Source organism: Narcine bancroftii, unplaced genomic scaffold (assembly GCF_036971445.1).
Source record: "Narcine bancroftii isolate sNarBan1 unplaced genomic scaffold, sNarBan1.hap1 Scaffold_163, whole genome shotgun sequence".
Taxonomy (NCBI): Eukaryota; Metazoa; Chordata; class Chondrichthyes; order Torpediniformes; family Narcinidae; genus Narcine; species Narcine bancroftii.
The window spans coordinates 1,412,197-1,432,856 of record NW_027211898.1 but is presented as its reverse complement, the minus strand read 5'-3'; the positions used below and the strand labels follow the sequence as shown (position 1 = coordinate 1,432,856).

The 20,660-nt window shown below is 41.0% G+C and overlaps 1 protein-coding gene across 3 annotated transcripts in view; it reads left to right on the top strand.

Moving 5' to 3' along the window:
- LOC138750525 (uncharacterized) overlaps nt 1-4,766 on the top strand; it is a 195,371-nt gene extending 190,605 nt beyond the window's left edge. For all 3 annotated transcript variants that reach the window (XM_069912607.1, XM_069912609.1, XM_069912606.1), the window contains 2 exons: nt 1,163-1,305; nt 3,718-4,766. In XM_069912607.1, the coding sequence (XP_069768708.1) occupies nt 1,269-1,305; nt 3,718-4,373 (693 nt within the window). In that variant the 5' untranslated portion in view covers nt 1,163-1,268 and the 3' untranslated portion in view covers nt 4,374-4,766. The remainder of the gene's footprint in view (nt 1-1,162; nt 1,306-3,717) is intronic.
- Nucleotides 4,767-20,660: the final 15,894 nt, after the last annotated feature.

Sequence of the window (20,660 nt, the reverse complement as noted above, 5' to 3'; positions counted from 1 at the left end):
TCTCTATCAGCAAAGCTCTTGCATTTTAAATAAGAGCTGTTTTGTGAAGTGTTTGTGTTTGTTTGTGGCCTCCACGACTCCTACAATAATCTCTTTCAAAAACATATCAATATACAATGTGGTGTCCTTGCAAAAAAATAAAGTGGGAAGAGGTATAATCCAGGTAGCTCTGGTGACTGGAGTTTGTAATAGTTTGAAACTTGAACCTCTCTCTCTATTTACTGTCATATAATTAAAAAGTGTCTTATCACACAAAATTGCTTTTTTCCTGCTGTGAGGCAGACAGATTCGCCATTGATTTTAATTATCTTTAAATATGAATATGGAATTACACTTCAACTTATGACTGTTTTACTACTTTAAATTACTTTACTTAACTTACCCCCCTTCTAATTCTAAGTGCACGTGTGTGTAATGTGTGTGTAAGTTCAGAAAAGTTCTTTGGTTCACAGTCCAATCTCACTTCTCATTCCTCAAAGTTCACTGGTTGCAGGCCATTCTTATACTGTGCACAGAATTTAACATATGTAAAATTCACCAGGCTTTGGTGCTCGAAAGGTAAAAAAAACATTACAGTTCAGGAAGGTTCTTGCTGGTTTTCAGAGAGAGGTGTGTTGTTCAGGGAAGTATTAGGGTGTTTCTGACTCGTCGTATCTGCATCTGAATTCTGATATCTCTTCAGAAAAGCTCTGATAGCTTTAGCATGGAGCAGAGCTGAGCCAGGACTTTGGAGGTATTTAAGGGAGTGTGTGGGCAGGGTTTGTTCTGGACCAACAATCTCACCAAATGACTCTGCTTGAAATCAAGATTCAAACCATTTTGAGGAATACAACAGGAATTGTTCAACAAAAGCCTGAGTTTTCTTTCAATAGTGGAAATGATTTTTTTTAAAAGCCCGTTAATATTCCTGATACAGATCTTTGTATTTATCTTTCAGGTTGCTATCTGTTGTTAACTTGGAGGCCTTTAATGAGGTGACTGGGAGGAATCTTTGCTTTAACCCAGCAGTTCTCTTGCAATTTTCCAGCTGTAGGATGAGGTGCAGTTGCTTGCAAGTTTAGCAAGTGGGATTAAGATGTGAAACTGCAAGTCACAGCACCATTTTTGTTTTTGAAAATGCAAATATGAAAATTTTAACTTTGGTCTCCTTGGTTTGCTTAAGTTTACAGAGGAGACGTTGGGTCAAGCTGAGAAGAGAGAGTTGGATGCCCATTTGGTGAAGCTGCACAGGCAAAAAAGAAAACACAAAACGAGGGACTGAAAAAATAATGAAGCAAACTGAAGAGCTGTTGCAACCAAACCCAAGTAAAGAATTTAATTTTGTGAGGCGTACTTTAGAGACCAAATGATTTGGGCTTTTAATGGTGACCTATTTAAATGAACTAAATCTGATTAGAATTTAACTTTATGGAAAGTTTGGAAGTTGCCACAAGAAAAATGGAGCATATAAATTAGATGTTGTAATGAAGAGAAATTAACAATACAATGAGCCTTGTGTCATAGTCTCTACCTCAGTCTACCGTACATCACGTTAAACCTTCTCCCCACTGTGAACCTGGTGCCACAGTATCTCCCTTAATGTACCATCCATCCCCATTAACCTTCTCCCCACTGTGAATGCGGTATCTCCCGCTGTTTATTGTACATCACTGTTATATCTACTCCATACTCTGAAATCTGTGTCACAGTATCGGCCTCCATCTACCTACATTCCCATTAACATTCTCCCTATTGTGAACTTGGTGTCACAGTATCAAACACAGTTTATCGTACATTACTGTTCAACCGTATGACGGATGTGAACCCAGTGTCACAATATTTGACACAGTTTATCGTTCATCACTGTTTAAACTCATTCCCTCTATTCAACTAGTGTCACAGTATCCATCTCAATTTACCGTACATCACCATTAAACTTTCTCCCCACTGTGAACCTGGGGTCACAGTATTTGACACAGTTCATCGTTCATTACTGTGACAGCTTCTCGCACTGTGAACCTAAGATCAAAGTATCTTGCACAGTTTATCGTCCAGCAGTGATTGACCTTCTCCCCATTGTGAATCCGGTTTCACAGTATCTGCCTCTGTCTTCTGTTCATCACCATTAAACCACTCCCCACAGTGAATCCGGTGTCACAGTATCTCATGGAGTTTATAGTATCTGTCTCAGTCTGCCGTACATCACCATTAAACCATTTCTCCACAGTGAACCCGGTGTCATAATATCTGGAACTGTTTATCGTGTATCACTGTTAAACATTCTCATTACTGTGAACCCGGTGTCACAGTATCTGACATAGTTTATTGTACATCAATGTTGAACCTTCTCCCCACTGTGAAACCGGGGTCATAGTATATGCCAGAGTTTATTATACATCACCATTAAAACTTCATAATATTGTGAACATCATGTCACAGTATTGCCACAGTTTATCATACATCACTGTTCATCCTTCTCCCCACTGTAAACCCATTGTCTCTCTATCTGCCACAGATTATCGTACATCGCCATTAAACCTCTTTCCCCTTTGAACCTTCTGTCAAAATATCTGCTACACATAATCCTACACTGTTAAATCCACTAACAAATGGTTATCAGGTGTCACAGAACCTGGGACTGTTTATCGTACTGTTAAATCTTCCACCACTGTGAACTCAATGTCACAGTATCTGTCTCACTCTAACAAACATCATAAAACCTTCTCCTCACTGTGAACCTGGTGTCTCTGCATCTGCCATAATTTATCATACATCACTGTTAAACCTACTCACTACTGTGTACCTGGTGTGAACAGTATCTGTCAAAGTGTACCATACATCCTCATTAAACATTCTCCCCACTGTGTAACTGGTGTCACAGTATCTGCCTCAGTCTTCCATACATCACTGTTGTTTTATCTCTCAAATGTGAATCCAGTGTCACAGTATTTGCTACATTATATTGGACATCACTGTTAAACCTTCTCACTGCTGCTGTGAACCCTGTCTCACAGTATCTTCCTCATTCTTCCGTATATCACCGTTAAACCTTCTGCCCACTGTGAACCCGGTGTAACATTATTTGCCTATGTCTGCCATGCATCACCGTTAAACCTTCTCACTACTGTGAGTCCAGTGTCTGAGTACCTGCCTCAGTCAACCATATACCACCATTGAACATTCTCACGTCTGTGAACTTGGTGTCTCAGTATCTGTCACAGTTTATCTTACAGCACCGTTAAACCTTATGCCAACTGGAAACCTCTTGTCAGAGTTTCTGCCACAGTTTATTGTACAAAACTGTAAACTTTCTCCCCACTGTGAACCCAGTGTAACGGTCTCTGCCTCAGTCTGCCGTAGATCACCATTAAACCTTCTCCTTACTGTGAACCTGGTGTTACAGTATCTGACACAGTTTATCGTACATCACTTTTTAACCATTTCACTACTGTGAACACAGTGTCACAAAATATGCCTGAGTCTACCGTATATCACCATTAAACCATCTCTCCACTTTAAACTCGGTCACCATATCCACCAAAGTTTATCGTACGTCACTATTTAAACTTCTCAACACTGTGAAACCTTTCTCACAGGATCTGTCTAACTCTACTGAACATCACCGTTAATCTTTCTCCCCACTATGAGACCCATGTTACTGTATTTGGCACAGTTTATTGTACATCACTGTTAAACCCTCTCAAAACTGTGTACCTGGTATCATAATATCTGCTTCAGTTTACAGTACATCACTATTAAACCATCTCCTAACTGTCAAATTGGAGTCACTGCATCTGGCAGGAAGACCATTCTACATCTGGCATCTGGCAGGTGGACCATTGGAAATCCGACATATTGAAGAAGAACCATTCCAGATCCAGCAACTGGCAGGAAGACCATTCCCCTTCGGGCTTCTGGCAGGCAGACTATTCCTCATCCAGCATATGTCAGATGGACCATTCCACATTGGACATTTTCCAGGAAGGCCATTCCACATCATGAATCTGACAGGCGGAACATTCCACATACGGCATCTGGCAAAGGACCATTCCACATTCTGTAAGTTGCTAGCAGTCCATTCCACATCCAGAAACTGGCACGAAGTCCATTCCACATCCGGATTCTCACATGAGGACCATTCCACCTCCAACATTTGGCAGGTGTACCATTCCACATCCGGAATCTGGCAGAGGAACATTCCACATCCAGCATCTTCCAGGTGGACAATTCCACATCCGACATCTGTTAGGCTGATCAGTCCACAGCCGGCAAATGGCAGTAAGATGATACTAGATTCAGCATCTGACAGGCAGACCATTCCACATGTGGCATCTGGCAGGAGGACTATTCCACATGCCATCTGGCAGGAAGTCCTTTCCAAATCTGGCATCTGACCAGAAGATCTTTCCACATCTAGCATCTGGCAAGTGGACCATTCCACTTCCAGCATCTGGCAGGTGGACTATTCCACACCAGCATCAGCCACGCAGACCATTCCACATCTGGCATCTGGCATGAATTCCATTCCACATCCAGCATCTGTCCAGAAGATAATTCTACATTTGGCATATGGCCGGTGAACCATTACACATCTGGCAACTGGCAAGTGGACAATTCCACATCTGGCATTTTGCAGGGGGACCTTTCCATATCTGCCATCTGTTAGGTGGACGTTTCCATATCCAGCAAATGGCAGGAAGCTGATATGACATTTGACATCTGACATGCAGACCATTCTGCATCCGGCATCTGACAAGTGGTCCATTCCAAATCCGGCGTCTCACAGGTAGACCATTGCACATCTGGCATCTGTCAGGGAGACTAGTCAATATCTGACCTCAAGTGGGTGGACAATGCCACATCTGGCATCTGGCCAGACAACTACTCCACATCCTGCATCTAGGAAAAACACCATTCCACATCTGGCATCTGACAGCAAACCATTCCTCATCCGGCAACTGTGGTCTATTCCACTCCAGCAAACTATTCCTCATCTGGCAACGTGGTCTATTCCACTCCAGCATCAGCCAGGCGGACCATTCGATATCTTTCATCAGTCAGGTCCATCATTCCACATCTAGCAACTGGGAGGCGGACCAGACCATTACACATCTGGCATCTCTCAAGCAGTCCATTCTACATCTGGCATCTGGTAGGCAGACCATTCAACATCTGGCATGTGGCAGGAAGACCATTCCACCTCCGGCATCTGGCTGGTGGACCATTCCACATCCAGCAACTGGCATGCGGAACATTCCACATGTGGCATCTGGCAGGAGGACTATTCCACATGCCATCTGGCAGGAGGTCCTTTCCAAATCTGGCATCTGACCAGAAGATCTTTCCACATCTAGCATCTGGCAAGTGGACCATTCCACTTCCGGCATCTGGCAGGTGGACCATTCCACATCCGGCAACTGCCAGTTGGACTGTTTGACATCTGACATCTTTAAGGAAGACCATTCCACATCTAGCATTTGGCAGGAGGACTATTCCATTTAAGGCATCTGGCAGGTGGACCATTCCACATCCGGCAACTGCCAGTTGGACTGTTTGACATCTGACATCTTTAAGGAAGACCATTCCACATCTAGCATTTGGCAGGAGGACTATTCCATTTAAGGCATCCGGCAGGCGGAACTTTCCAAACCTGGCATCTGGCCATAAGACCATTCTACATCTGGCATCTGGCAGGCGGACCATTCCACATCCAGCATCTGGCAGTTTGACCATTTCACATCCAGCATCTGGCAGGTGGTCCTTTCCACATCCGGTATATGGCAGGCGGACCATTCCACATCCAGCATCTTGCAGATGGACTATTCCACATCCGGCATCCTGAAGTGCTCTCGGCAATGGGTAAAGTAGTACCTCTCACTTTGTTCGTTTTAGATTGGTCACAATGTTTGAGCTTCTGAAAGAAAACAGACACACACACTGAGAGTACTTTAGTTTATACAAAACTTTATTACTAAATCTGAAGCTGAATTCAAAGTACAATATCACATCTCCAGGTCACACTGATAAAATTACTCACATAACAAGCTTACACTGTGGGACTCAGTAACATAAAATGTACAATATGGGATTTACAAAGAAAACATGATTATACAGTGGAACTCACTCACGTAACAAGGTTACACTGTGGAACTCACTAACAAAACATTTTCAATGTCGAACCCAGTGATATAACAAGGTCAGAATGTGGGACTCACTCACACAACAAGGTAGGACGGTGGGTAAAAATTACATCACGTTCCTTCTGCGGAACTCATTCAAATAACAAAGTTAAGTTGTGTAATCCCCCTCAATAAGAAAATTAAACTGTGGGAATCTCTCATATAATAAGTTTGCAATGTGGAACTCACTAGCACATCAATATCACACTGTGGAACTAACTCAAATAGCAAGGTCACACTGTGAAAGTCACCAACATAACAATCTCACACTTTGGTACACTTTACTTAACAAGGTTACACAGTGCAACTCATTAACATAACATGGCTGGAATGTGGAATTCACACACATAACCATCCACATTGTGAAAATCGTTCATATCAAAAGGTCACACTGTAAAAACCACTCACTTTACATTTTCAATCTCGAACTCACTGACATAACAAGGTGAAACTGTGGGACTCACTCACAGAACAAGTTCACCCTGTTTGACTAACTCACTTTAATGTTTACACAGTAGAACTCGCTCACATAACATGATAACACTATGGGAATCCCTCAAATAACAAGGTTACACTGTGGAACTGACTCACATAACAAGGTCACACTGTGAACGTCACCAACATAACAATCTCACACTGTGCTCCACTTTACTTCACAAGGTTACACTGTGAGACTCATTAACATCACATGGCTGGAATGAGGACCTCACTCACATGACCAGTCCACATTGTGAAGGTCGTTAATATCAAAAGGTGAAACTGTGAAAACCACTCACATTACATTTTCAATCTCGAACTCACTGACATAAGAAGGTGAAACTGTGGGACTCACTCACATAACATTTACAATGTGGGATTCACTAACTAAACAAAATTATACTGTGCCACTCTCTCACATAACAAGTTTACACCATTGAACTATCTCACATAACAAGATAACACTGTAGAACTCACTAACATAACATTTTCAATATCGAATTTAGCAAAATTACAAGGTTACACTGTGAAATTCAGACACATAACCAGTTTACATGGTGGGAATCACTCACATAACAAGGTCACACTGTGTAAATTACTCACACAAGTTTACACAGTGGGACACATTATCATATAATTTAGAATATGGGTTTCACAAAGAAAACAAAATTATACTGTGAAAATCTCTCACATGACAAGTTTATACTGTGGAACTCACTCACCTAAAAAAGTTGCACTGAGGAACTCAGTAACATAACATTTTCAATTTTGAATTTAGTGAACTTACAAGATTAAACTTTCAAACTCACTCACATAACAAGTTTACACTGTGGGCTGGGGCATGGCGTAAGGATCAGACGTGCCTTCCAGTCCTCTCCTGGCTCTATCTTATTGTTTTGTCTAGAAATGCCCGTTAAAATTCTTTAAAAGTTTAGATAATTTCAGTGCTGTTAATTTAACTTATGATGGTACAATTGGTGGAAAAGAGCAAACAAAAACAACAACAGATCATCAAAAAACTACATTTTCCAAAAGTTCAAGTTTTGGAGCCTACCTTCAGGAAAGACACTGGGACTCAGCGTGAAATGGATCACAGGAGAGAGGTACAGTGTTCGGATGTAGAGCTCTATGTTACATCGGTAGAGCCCCCTAAAGAGGGCGCCAAACAGCCTTTAGAACAAAGAGATACTCAAAGGCATTTGTCAACTGTAGAGGTGGCGCTCAAACTGCATCTCTTGAGATACAAGAACCTATACAACTTGATGTACTGGGAGAATTTAATACATTATGGACTGGGGAACCCCGGCCAGCATCCTCCAGTCATTGCTGGAGAGGCTGTGGCTGGGGTTTCCCCACGCAGTCATACTACAAGGAAGGCAACCAGAATGAAGGAAGGAATAGAAGATCCTTTGGAGAAGAAGCAGGAATCTGTTGAGCCAAAATCTCTTCCAATTGAAAAGATTTCTGTGAATCTTTAATCTAAATTATCTTATACAATGCAGGGATTATCCAAGATTATGACTGAACTTGGTACTAGGTTTAATACTTTGGTGAAAATACATTCTCAACAGATGGCTGAGTTTGGAGCTTTTTAAGCTTGAAGTGAGAGATAAATTTAATTCGTGTGAAGAAGAGATAGATGAAGTACGGGATCAAGTTTTTGATGTGACCAAAATGTTCGAAGACTTACAAACTCAAAATAAAAATTTGGTGAAAAAGATTGATAATTTGGAAAACCAATCCAGACGGAACAATATAAAGATTATTGGTTTGCCGGAAGGTATGGAGGGATCAGACCCAAGAAAATTTTTTACTGAATGGATTCTGCAGGTGCTGGGTCAAGAACATTTCCCGGAAGGTATAATACTGGAACGTGCTCACAGAGCCTTGCGTAGAAGACCTATTTCAGGTCAAAGTCCAAGACCTGTTTTGGTTCGTTGCTTGAATTATTACGACAGAGAAATAATTTTACAAGTGGCTATTAGAAATGCACAACAGAGAAAATCACCCTTGATGATTCAAAATAATCGAGTTTTCTTCTATGCGGATTTGAGTCAAGAAGTTATGTTCCAACAATGGGAATTCAATCCTGCTAAAGAGTTGTTGTGGAAGAAAGGTTACAAGGCAACCTTTAGATATCCAGCTGTTTTGAAGGTTTTTCAAGATGGTTGCCAACCAAAGTTCTTTGATTCTCCAAAGGAAGCTATAGCATTTTCTCAAGAGATGCCAATTACTCAGTTTCAACAGAGACAGTCCGCCGTGATCTCTAAGGAGACAAGAGATAGAAGAAAAGAGCCGTGCTCCAAGAAGGAATGGTTGTAATGGTGACTCGGCAGTTGGAGCTGATTAAAAGAAGAGTTGTCCTTTTTTTTTTCTAATTTTTTTTTTAAAAAAGGGATATTAAATAATGATGATGTTAATTTAAGATGAAGTGAGAGTTGGGGAAGAGAACTGGATAGGCACTATTTCCTGAAAGTCATCTGCTGTGTGTGAGTTATCTCACACCCATTTTTTTTTGGGAGTTATCGCATGGCATGGTTTAGACGGGAGGGGGTATTTTTAACCTCCTACCCGTTTTTTTTCCTTTTTTTTGTATTATTAGATTAAAGAGTGAAGGGTTTTTTTTGTTTATAAAAAAAGCATACAAAAGTATTTGATTGTTTAAAAAACTAAAAATTGAGGTTTTTTTTGGTAAAGTTTATTCAGTATAGATAATTACTAACTTTACTAATTTTTTATATTAAGTTTGAGTTAAATATATGTTTCATCTTAACTCCGTTTGTTAAATATATGCATTTAAGTTTGTTTTAAATATGTTTTTTAAGTCTGATATCTTAGTATTAATTATTTTTCTATTTGTTAGTATTTTAATTGGTTATGTTTTAGTTTTTTTTTGTTAATGGGTTTTTTTCTCACATATATTATTAACTTTATTAATTCTTCACTCTTTATTTTGGGGGGGAAAGGGGGGGGTTGGACTAATTTGAGTTGGGTTATTAATGTGTAATAATTATTGGGGAGGGTATACTTTATTTAGATTACTGATATTGTACTCGAGATGGCAGAGGCCAACAGCATCGAATCCATGCTGCTGAAGTTCCAGCTGCATTGGGTGGGTCATGTGTTATATGGCGAGCTCTCCACTGGCCACCATGACAGAGGTGCACCAAAGAAGAGGTACAAGGACTGCCTAAAGAAATCTCTTGGTGCCTGCCACATTGACCACCGCCAGTGGGCTGATATCGCCTCAATCCGTGCATCTTGGCACCTCACAGTTTGGCGGGCAGCAACCTCCTTTGAAGAAGACCGCTGAGCCCACCTCACTGACAAAAGACAAAGGAGGAAAAACCCAACACCCAACTCCAACCAACCACTTTTCCCCTGGAACCGCTGCAACCATGTCTGCCTGTCCCGCATCGGACTTGTCTGCCACAAACGAGCCTGCAGCTGACGTGGACATTTACCCGCTCCACAAATCTTCGTCCGCGAAGCCAAGCCAAAGAAAAAAAAAGAAAGATTGTATTGTAATTTTATTATTTTATTCTTAATTTTTTTAAATGTAATCCTACATGTTATTCATGTTATAAAATCTTAAATAAAGTTTTAAAAAAAAAAGGTTTACACTGTGGGACTCACTAACATGAAGTTTACAATATGGGATTCACTAAGAAACAAAATTATACTGTGCAACTCTCTCACATAACAAGTTTACACTGTGGAAATATCTCAAATAACAAGGTAACACTGTGGAACTCACGAACATAATGTTTTCAATGTAGAACTCACTGCCATAACCAGTTCATTCTGTAGAACTCATTCACCATACAAAGTTAAATTAATGAAATGTCCTCAATGAGAAGGTTAAACTGTGGGACTCGCTCACATAATAAGGTCATACTGTGTAAATTGCTCACATGACAAGTTTACACTGTGGAACTCACTCACCTAAAAATGTTACACTGAGTAACTCACTAACGTAACATTTTGAATATCGAATTTAGCGAATTTAGTGAAACTCACCCACGTAACAAGTTCACATGGTGGGAATCTCACACATAACAATGTCACACTGTCAAACTCACTCCATACCAATGTTACACTCTGAGGACCACTAACTAGACAGGTTGACACTGTGGAATTCACTTCCATAACAATGTCACACTTTCAAACTCACTGACATGACAAGGTCAAATGGTGGGACTCACTCACATAACAACGTCACACTGTGTAATTTACTCACACAAGTTTACACTGTGGGACACACTAACATATAGTTTAGAATATGGGATTCACGAAGGAAACTAGGTCAAATTTTGAGACTCACATAATAAGGTCACACTGTGTAAATGACGCACAAAACAAGTTTACACTGTGGGAGTCACTAATATGAAGTTTACAATATGGGATTCACTAAGTGAACAAAATTATACTGTGCAACTCTCTCACATGACAATGTTACACTGTGGAACTCACTCACCTAAAAATGTTGCACTGAGGAACTCACTAACATCACATTTTCAATATCGAATTTAGCGAAATTACAAGGTTACACTGTAAAACTCAGACACATAACAAGTTTACATGGTGGGAATCTCACACATAACAATGTGACACTGTCGAACACATTCCATACCAATATTACATCCTGAGTCTCACCAAGTAGAAATGTTGACACTGGAAATCACTTCCACAACAATGTCAAACTTTCAAACTCACTCACATAACAAGTTTACACAGTCGGAATCTCTCACATAATAAGGTCAATTTGTGGGACTCACATAAAAAGGTCAAACTGTGTAATTTACTGGCATAACAAATTTACAATGTGGGACTCACTAACATAAAGTTTACAATATGGGATTCCCTAAGTACCCAAAATTATACTGTGGAACTCTCTCACATGACAAGTTTACACTGTGGAACTCACTCACATAACAACTTTACACGGTGGGAATCTCACACATAACAATGTTACACTGTCGAACACACTCCATACCAATGTTAGACCCTGAGACTCACAAAGTAGAAAGGTTGACACTGTGGAAATCACTTCGATAACAATGTAACACTTTCAAACTCGCTCACAAAATAAGTTTACACTGTGGGAATCTCTCACATAATAAGGTGAATTTGTGGGACTCACAGAATAAGGTCACACTGTGAAAATTACTCACATAACAAATTTACACTGTGGGACTCACTAACATAAAGTTTACAATATGGGATTCCCCAAGAACCCAAAATTATACTGTGCAAATCTCTCACATGACAAGTTTACACTGTGGAACTCACTCACCTAAAAAAGTTGCACTGAGGAACTCACTGACATAAGATTTTCAATATCGAATTTAGCGAAATTACAAGGTTACACTGTGAAACTCCGACACATAACCAGTTTACATGGTGAAAATCGCTCACATAACAAGGTTACACTGTGTAAATTACTCACACAACAAGTTTACACTGTGGGACACACTCACCTAAAAAGGTTACACTGAGGAACTCACTAACAACACATTTTCAATATCAAATTTAGCGAAATTAAAAGGTAACATTGTGAAACTCACTTACTACAGAACAAGCTTACACGTTGCAATCTGACACATAACAATATCACATTGTCAAACTCACTCTATACCAATGTTACACTCTGAGGCTCACTAACTAGACAGGCTGACACTGTGGAATTCACTTCCATAACAACGTCACACTTTCAAACTCTCTCATATAACAAGGTCAAACGGTGGGACTCACTGATATAACAAGGTCACACTGTGTAAATTACTCACACAACAAGTTTACACTGTGGGACACACTAACATATAGTTTAGAATATGGGTTTCACTAAGTAAACAAAATTATACTGTGCAACTCTCTCACATGACGGTTACACTGTGGAACTCACTCACGTAACAAGTTATACTGTGGAACTCACTCACCTAAATAGGTTACACTGAAGGACACACTAACATAACATTTTCAATGTTGAATTTAGCGAAATTAAAAGGTAACACTGTGAAACTCTCATTCTACATAACAAGTTTACACTGTGGGAATCTCACACAACAATGTCACACAATCAAACTCACTCTCTACCAATGTTACTCTCTGAGGCTCACTAACTAGACAGGCTGACACTGTGGAATTCACTTCCATAACAACGTCACACTTTCAAACTCTCTCATATAACAAGGTCAAATGGTGGGACTCACTCACATAACAAGGTCACACTGTGTAAATTACATAACAAGTTTACACTGTGGGACACAGTAACATATAGTTTAGAATTTGGGTTTCACAAAGTAAACAAAATTATACTATGCAACTCTCTAACAAGACGTTTACACTATGGAACTCACTCACCTAAAAAGGTTACACTGAGGAACTCACTAACATGACATTTTCAACATCAAATATAGCAAAATTACAAGGTTGCACTGTGAAACTCAGACACATAACAAGTTTACATGGTGGGAATCACTCTAAAAACAAGGTCACACTGTGTAAATTACTCACACAACAAGTTTACACTGTGGGACTCACTAACATGAAGTTTACAATATGGGATTCACTAAGTGAACAAAATTCACTCACCTAAAAAAGTTGCACTGAAGAACTCACTAACATGACATTTTCAACATCAAATATAGCAAAATTACAAGGTTGCACTGTGAAACTCAGACACATAACAAGTTTACATGGTGGGAATCACTCACAAAACAAGGTCACAATGTGTAATTTACTAACAAAACAAGTTTACACTGTGGGACTCACTAACATGAAGTTTACAATATGGGATTCACTAAGTGAACAAAATTCACTCACCTAAAAAAGTTGCACTGAAGAACTCACTAACATAACATTTTCAATATCGAATTTAGCGAAATTAAACGGTAACACTGTGAAACTCACTTACTACATAACAAGTTGACACAGTGGGAATCTCACACATAACAATGTCACACTGTCAAACTCACTCTATACCATTGTTACACCCTGAGGCTCACTAACTAGACGGGTTGACACTGTGGAATTCACTTACATAACAACGTCACACTTTCAAATTCTCTCATATAACAAGGTCAAATGGTGGGACTCACTCACACTGTGGATCACTCTCACCTAAAAAAGTTTCACTGAGGAACTCACTGACATAAAATTTTCAATATCGAATTTAGCAAAATTACAAGGTTACACAGTGAAACTCAGACACATAACAAGTTCATATGGTGGGAATCACTGACATAACAAGGTCACACTGTGTAAATTACTCACCTAAAAAGGTTACACTTAGGAACTCAATAACATAATATTTTCAATATTGAATTTAGCGAAAATACAAGGTTACACTGTGAAACTCACCCACATAACAAGTTTACACTGTGGGAATCTCACACATAACAATGTCACACTGTCGAACACACTCCATACCAATGTTACACCCTGATACTCACTAAGTAGAAAGGTTGACACTATGGAAATCACTTCGATAACAATGTCACACTTTCAAACTCACTCACATAACAAGTTTACACGGTGGAACTCACTCACCTAAAAAAGTTCCACTGAGGAAATCACGAACAAACATTTTCAATATCGAATTTAGCAAAATTACAAGATTACACTGTGAAACTCAGACACATAACAAGTTTACATGGTGGGAATCACTCACAAAACAAGGTCACACTGTGTAAATTACATAACAAGTTTACACTGTGGGACACACTAACATATAGTTTAGAATATGAGTTTCACTAAGTTAACAAAATTATACTGTGCAACTCTCTCACATGACATTTACACTGTGGAACTGATTCACATAACACGGTTACACTGTGGAACTCACTCAAATAACAAGGTTATACTGTGTAACTTACTCACCTAAAAAAGTTGCACTGAGGAACTCACAACATAACATGTTCAATATCGAATTTAGCAAAATTACAAGGTAACACTGTGAAACTCACCCACATAACAAGTTTAGATGGTGGGAAACCCGCACATAACAATGTCACACTATCAAACTCACTCCATACCAATGTTACACTCTGAGGCTCAGTAACTGGACAGGCTGACACTGTGGAATTCACTTCCATAACATCGTCACACTTTGAAACTCTCATATTACAAGGTCAAATGGTGGGACACACTCACACTGTGGAACACACTAACCTAAAAAATTTGCACTGAGGAACTCACTAACATAACTTTTATAATATCGAATTTAGCAAAATTACAAGGTAACACTGTGAAACTCAGACACATGACAAGTTTACATGGTGGAAATCACTCACATAACAAGGTCACACTGTGTAAATTACTCACAGAAGTTTAAACTGTGGGACACACTAACATATAGTTTAGAATATGGGTTTCACTAAGTAAACAAAATTATACTGTGCAACTCTCTCATATGACAAGTTTACACTGTGGAACTGACTCACATAACACGGTTACACTGGGGAACTCACTCACATAACAAATTTATACTGTCCATCGCCGGATGTGGATTTGTTTGCTGCCAAATGCCAGATGTGGAATGGTACTCCTGCCAGATACTAAATGTGGAATGGTTGGCCTGCCAGATGCCAGATTTGGACTGGTCTGCCAGTGAGATGCCGGATTTAGCATTGACTACCTGCCAGATGCTAGATGTGGAATGGTCTGCCTGTAAGATGCTGAATCTGGTATCATCTTCCTGCCATTTGCTGGACATGGACTGCTCTGCCTAACAGATGCCAGATGTGGAATTGTCCATCTGGAAGATGCTGGATGTGGAATGTTCCTCTGACACATTCCGGATTTGGAATGGTACATCTGCCAGATGGTCCTCATGTGAGAATGTGAATGTACAATATAATTCGTGCCAGATGCTAGATGTGGAATTGTTCACCTGCAAGATGTCGGAGGTATAATTGTCCACCTGCGAGATGCCAGATATGGAATGTTCCACCTGCCAGATGCCGGAGGTGGAATGGTCGTTCTGTGAGAATCCGGATGTGGAATGGACTTTGTACCAGATGCTGGACGTGTAATGGTACAGCGGCGAGATGCCGGATGTAGAATGATCTTCTGGACGGATGCCGGATGTGGAATGAAATTCGTGCCAGATGCCAGATGTGAAATGGTATGCTTGTCAGTTGCAGGGTGTGGAATGGACCTCTGCCAGATGTTGGATATGGAATGGTCTGCCTGGCTGATGCTGGAGTGGAATAGACCACCTGCCAGTTGCAGGATGGGGAATGGTTTGCTGCCAGATGCCAGATGTAGAATGTTTTTTTTTTCCCAGATGCAGGATGTGGAGTGGTCGGCCTGCCTGATGCCAGATGTGGCATTGTCAACCCACTTGATGCCAGATATTGACTAGTCTGCCTGATAGATGCCAGATGTGGACTGGTCTGCCAGCGAGATGCAGTTAGAATTCACTACTTGCCAGATGCTGGATGTGGAATGGCCTGCCTGTAAGATGCTGAATCTGGTATCATCTTCCTGCCATTTGCTGGAATTGGACTGCTCAGCCTAACAGATGATGGATGTGGAATTGTCCACCTGGCAGATGCAGGATGTGGAATGTTCCTCTGACACATTCCGGATGTGGAATGGTACATCTGCCAGATGCCGGAGATGGAATGTTCCTCATGTGAGACTCTGGATTTACAATATAATTCGTGCCAGATGCCAGATGTGGAATTGTATGCTTGCCAGATCCCGGTGGTGGAATTGTCCACCTGCAAAAGCCCAAATGCGGAATGGTCTGCCTGCCAGATGCCAGATGTGGAATGGTCCACCTGCCAGATGCCAGATCTGGAATGGTCCACCTGCCAGATGCCGGAGGTGAAATGGTCCTTCTGTGAGAATCCGGATGTGGAATGGACTTCATGACAGATGCTGGGTGTGTAATGGTACAGCGGCGAGCTGTCAGAGTAGAATGATCTTCTAGACAGATACTGGATGTGGAATGGAATTCGTGCCAGATGCCAGATGTGAAATGGTACAGCGGCGAGTTTACAGTGTGGGACTCACTCACGTAAAAAGGTTACACTGAGGAATTCACTAACATGACATTTTAAATGTCGAATTTAGCGAAATACAAGGTAACACTGTGAAACTCACCCACACAACAAGTTTACACAGTGGGAATCTCACATATAACAATGTCACACTGTCAAACACACTCCATACCAATGTTACACCCTGAGACTCACTAAGTAGAAAGGTTGACACTGTGGAAATCACTTCCATAACAATGTCACACTTTCAAACTCATTGACATTACAAGTTTACTCTGTGGGAATTTCTCACATAATAAGGTCAATTTGTGGGACTCACATAATAAGGTCACACTGTGAAAATTACTCACATAACAAATTTACACTGTGGGACTCACTAACATAAAGTTTACAATATGGGATGCCCTAAGTACCCAAAATTATACTGTGGAACTCTCCAAAATAACACGGTTACACTGTGGAACACACTCACCTAAACGTGTTTCATTGAGGAACTCACTAACATAACATGTTCAATATCGAATTTAGCAAAATTACAAGGTTACACTGTGAACCTCACCCACATAACAAGTTTACACTGTGGGAATCTCACACACAACAATGTCACACAGTCAAACTCACTCTCTACCAATGTTACACTCTGAGGCTCACTAACTAGACAGGTTGACACTGTGGAATTCACTTCCATAACAACATCACACTTTCAAACTCTCTCATATAACAAGGTCAAACGGTGGGATTCACTCGCATAACAAGGTCACACTGTGTAAATTACAGAACAAGTTTACACTGTGGGACACACTAACATATAGTTTAGAATATGGGTTTCACAAAGTAAACAAATTATACTGTGCATCTCTCTCACATGACGTTTACACTGTGGAACTGACTCACATAACATGGTAACACTGTGGAATTCACTCACATAACAAGGTTATACTGTGGAACTCACTCACCTAAATAGGTTACACTGAAGAACTCACTAACATAACATTTTCAATATTGAATTTAGTGAAATTACAAGGTAACACTGTGAAACTCACTTACATAACAAGTTTACACGGTGGGAATCGCACACATAACAATGTCACACAGTCAAACTCCATACTGTGAGAGATGAGGAAACTTGACATAAAAATATGAAAGATGGGGAAACTAGTGCAGACATGTGGAGTGATGGATTAAACCAGTAAGAACAGGCTAAGCATGGAAATTAGAATGCAGGAAGCAGAGTTAGCCTATGTAAGATAAGAATCTTCTAGTCTTTTCGACAGGATCAGTGAGCCCACCGTATGAATAAGATAAGGAGAGGTAAGGAATAATAGAATGTAGGAAGTTGAGATAGTCTGGATGAGATAAGGGTCTCCTAGCCCTAGACAGAAGTACCAAGTTCTACATATATAATTAGTAAGCCATACACAGATTTATCAAGTTAGGCATATTAAGTTAGTAAACCCTAGACAGGATTAGCGAACTCTGCAGATGAAGAGACTGTAGTTCTGAGAGTTGGAAAGGTGTGAATGGGGACAAGGGCAAGGTTGTGAATAAGGACAATGAGGATAATGACATGAGAAGACACTGACAGGATATCCCCTGGTCCTCCAAGTTCACAAAAACTGCACATAGGCAGGAAGGATTGCCTATGCCAAACCCATCCTGGAGGCAGAAGAATGTAAGGGGGAGGGTATTCTGATACTGAAATTCACTGTATAAATGTTGGGTGAGCCCCAGTGTATGTGTGTATTCCCAGGGTAAGGGGAAGCACCCAACTTTGCATTGTTGTTATAATAAATGTTCTTTGTTTTCAATTTTTGTCTCGAGCAATTTCTGTTAAGGTACTTCTTTTTCTAACAAATGGGGGCTCGTCCGGGATCACACTCCCTCCACTGACAGAGTGCCCGACGACGGTGGTAGGTGCACCCCAGCTGATTCAGCTGGACTCATGGACGACGGGTGGCTACTCAGTGGAAAAGTGAGTGATATCCGAGAAAAGGCATTGAGAACAAACGACGGGAGAACGTTAAGGAAGCGCGATAAGAGAAGCTACTGGATCTGGTAAGAGAAATTTTTATACCTGTCAGTATGGGAGGTATGGGCAGTAAGAAAGAGAATCCTAGTGAAGGATTGGATGATCAGATAACCAATCAGAATCCGTTAGGAGTAATGTTATCTGACTGGGGTTCGGGGAGAACCCGGGGAAAAGACAAACTTATCATGATTAAATACTGTTGTCTGGAATGGGTTAAAAGCCCTATTAAAGGGAGCTCGGTATATTGGCCGAGGCTCGGATACGAGGATGACTGGATGTGTCAGGAACTTAACATCTGGCTGTATAAGAATCAAAGGGATAACATTGAAAGCAGGGAATATGCCGCCTGCTGGCTCAGGGGATCGGTTGACCAACTGGTCCTGAACGAAAAGAGAAGTGAGGACAAGAGGGATGAGGAAACCCTTGTACCTGAGACGCAAGGATGGGATGTGTTACATTCCTTTCCTCCACCCTATGCCCCTCCTTTACTAGTTCCTATCTATCCCCCCCTCCTGTGCTCTACCCTTCCGCACCTTCCCCTCCTCCCCCGCAACTAACGAAAGGAGAAGAGAATAGGGGTGGCATGTTAACCCATTCGCAAAGTATTAGATTGCCTACGAGAGACAGAGGCAAGGTTAGTTTTGAGCAGAGTGTATAAGCTAGAAATTAGCTGGAAGAGACCCCTGCGGGAGGTTCCCGTGGGAGGGGGTCTTGGTTTTGTAAATGTGCCCTTGACCAGTACGGAGGTGCCTAATTTTAAGAGGGAAATGATTTCCCTGATAGAGGATCCCCAGGGATGCGCTGAACAATTAGATCAATTGTTAGGACCGAATATATATACATGGGATGAATTAACGGCTATATTTAGGACTCTGTTTACCCTGGATGAGCATGGAATGATTCGCCAGGCAGGGATTAGAGTCTGGGATCGGGATCACCAAGGGGGACCTGGAGAAGCTAAATTCCCCTTGGCTAGACCTAATTGGGATAAAAATACCAATGATGGTCGGGTATTAATGGAAGAGTATAGGGCTAATCTGATTAAAGGAATCAGGGAATCTGTTCCGAAGGGACAGAACTTTAAAAAGGCATTCGAAGTTCCTCAGGGACCCGACGAGACCCCCTCGGTATTTTTGAATAGATTGCGTACGGGTATACAGCAATATGGGGGTCTGGATATAGAATCCCCAGCAGGGGAACAATTAATATTAACGAGTTTCATTACAAATTCAGCCCCAGACATAAGGAGGAAATTACAGAAAACTGAGAATTGACATGAGCAGGGAATAACCCAGCTTCTACAAATTGCGCAAAAAGCCTTTGTACAGAGATCTGAGGATAAGCAGAAGGGAAAGGCTAAGATTTTAATGCAGGCATTTAAGGGACAGCAAGGAAAAGGTAGGGACTTTGTGCCAGCTCCTGGGCATTGAGAGGAGAGCCAGGGGTGGGGAAATAGGGTCCAGATTAGAGGAAGGAGTAGAGGAGGATTTCGGGGACGCCAACCATTCCCGGGTCCCCGAGGAGACCCAACTAGGAATTGGGAAGTGGGAACAATGGTCTGCTACTATTGTAACAAGGAGGGACACTTCAAGAGAGAGTGCCCCATGTGAGCCAGGGAGACGCGATCGTATGCCCTGATGGAAACAGACTATGAATAGGGGAGTCACGGTTCTCAGTTAATCCACACTGTGGGGCTGCACGGAGTACCATTGGTAAATTTAAACATAGGACCCCACAGTGATAGGATGATATTCTTAGTATATTCCGGGGCAGCCCGGTCTAGTATATTACACCCACCCGAGGGTGTGAGGATAGAAGGGAGAATAATGATTTCGGGGGTAGGGGGAAGAGATTTCCCGGTCCCTGTATTAAGAGATGTTAGGATACAGATGGGAGAAAAGGTTATAACGGAGGATCTCTTACTTGTTCCCCAAGCTGGAGTTTGTTTGCTGGGATGTGATTTACAAGATCAATTGGCTATCGGCA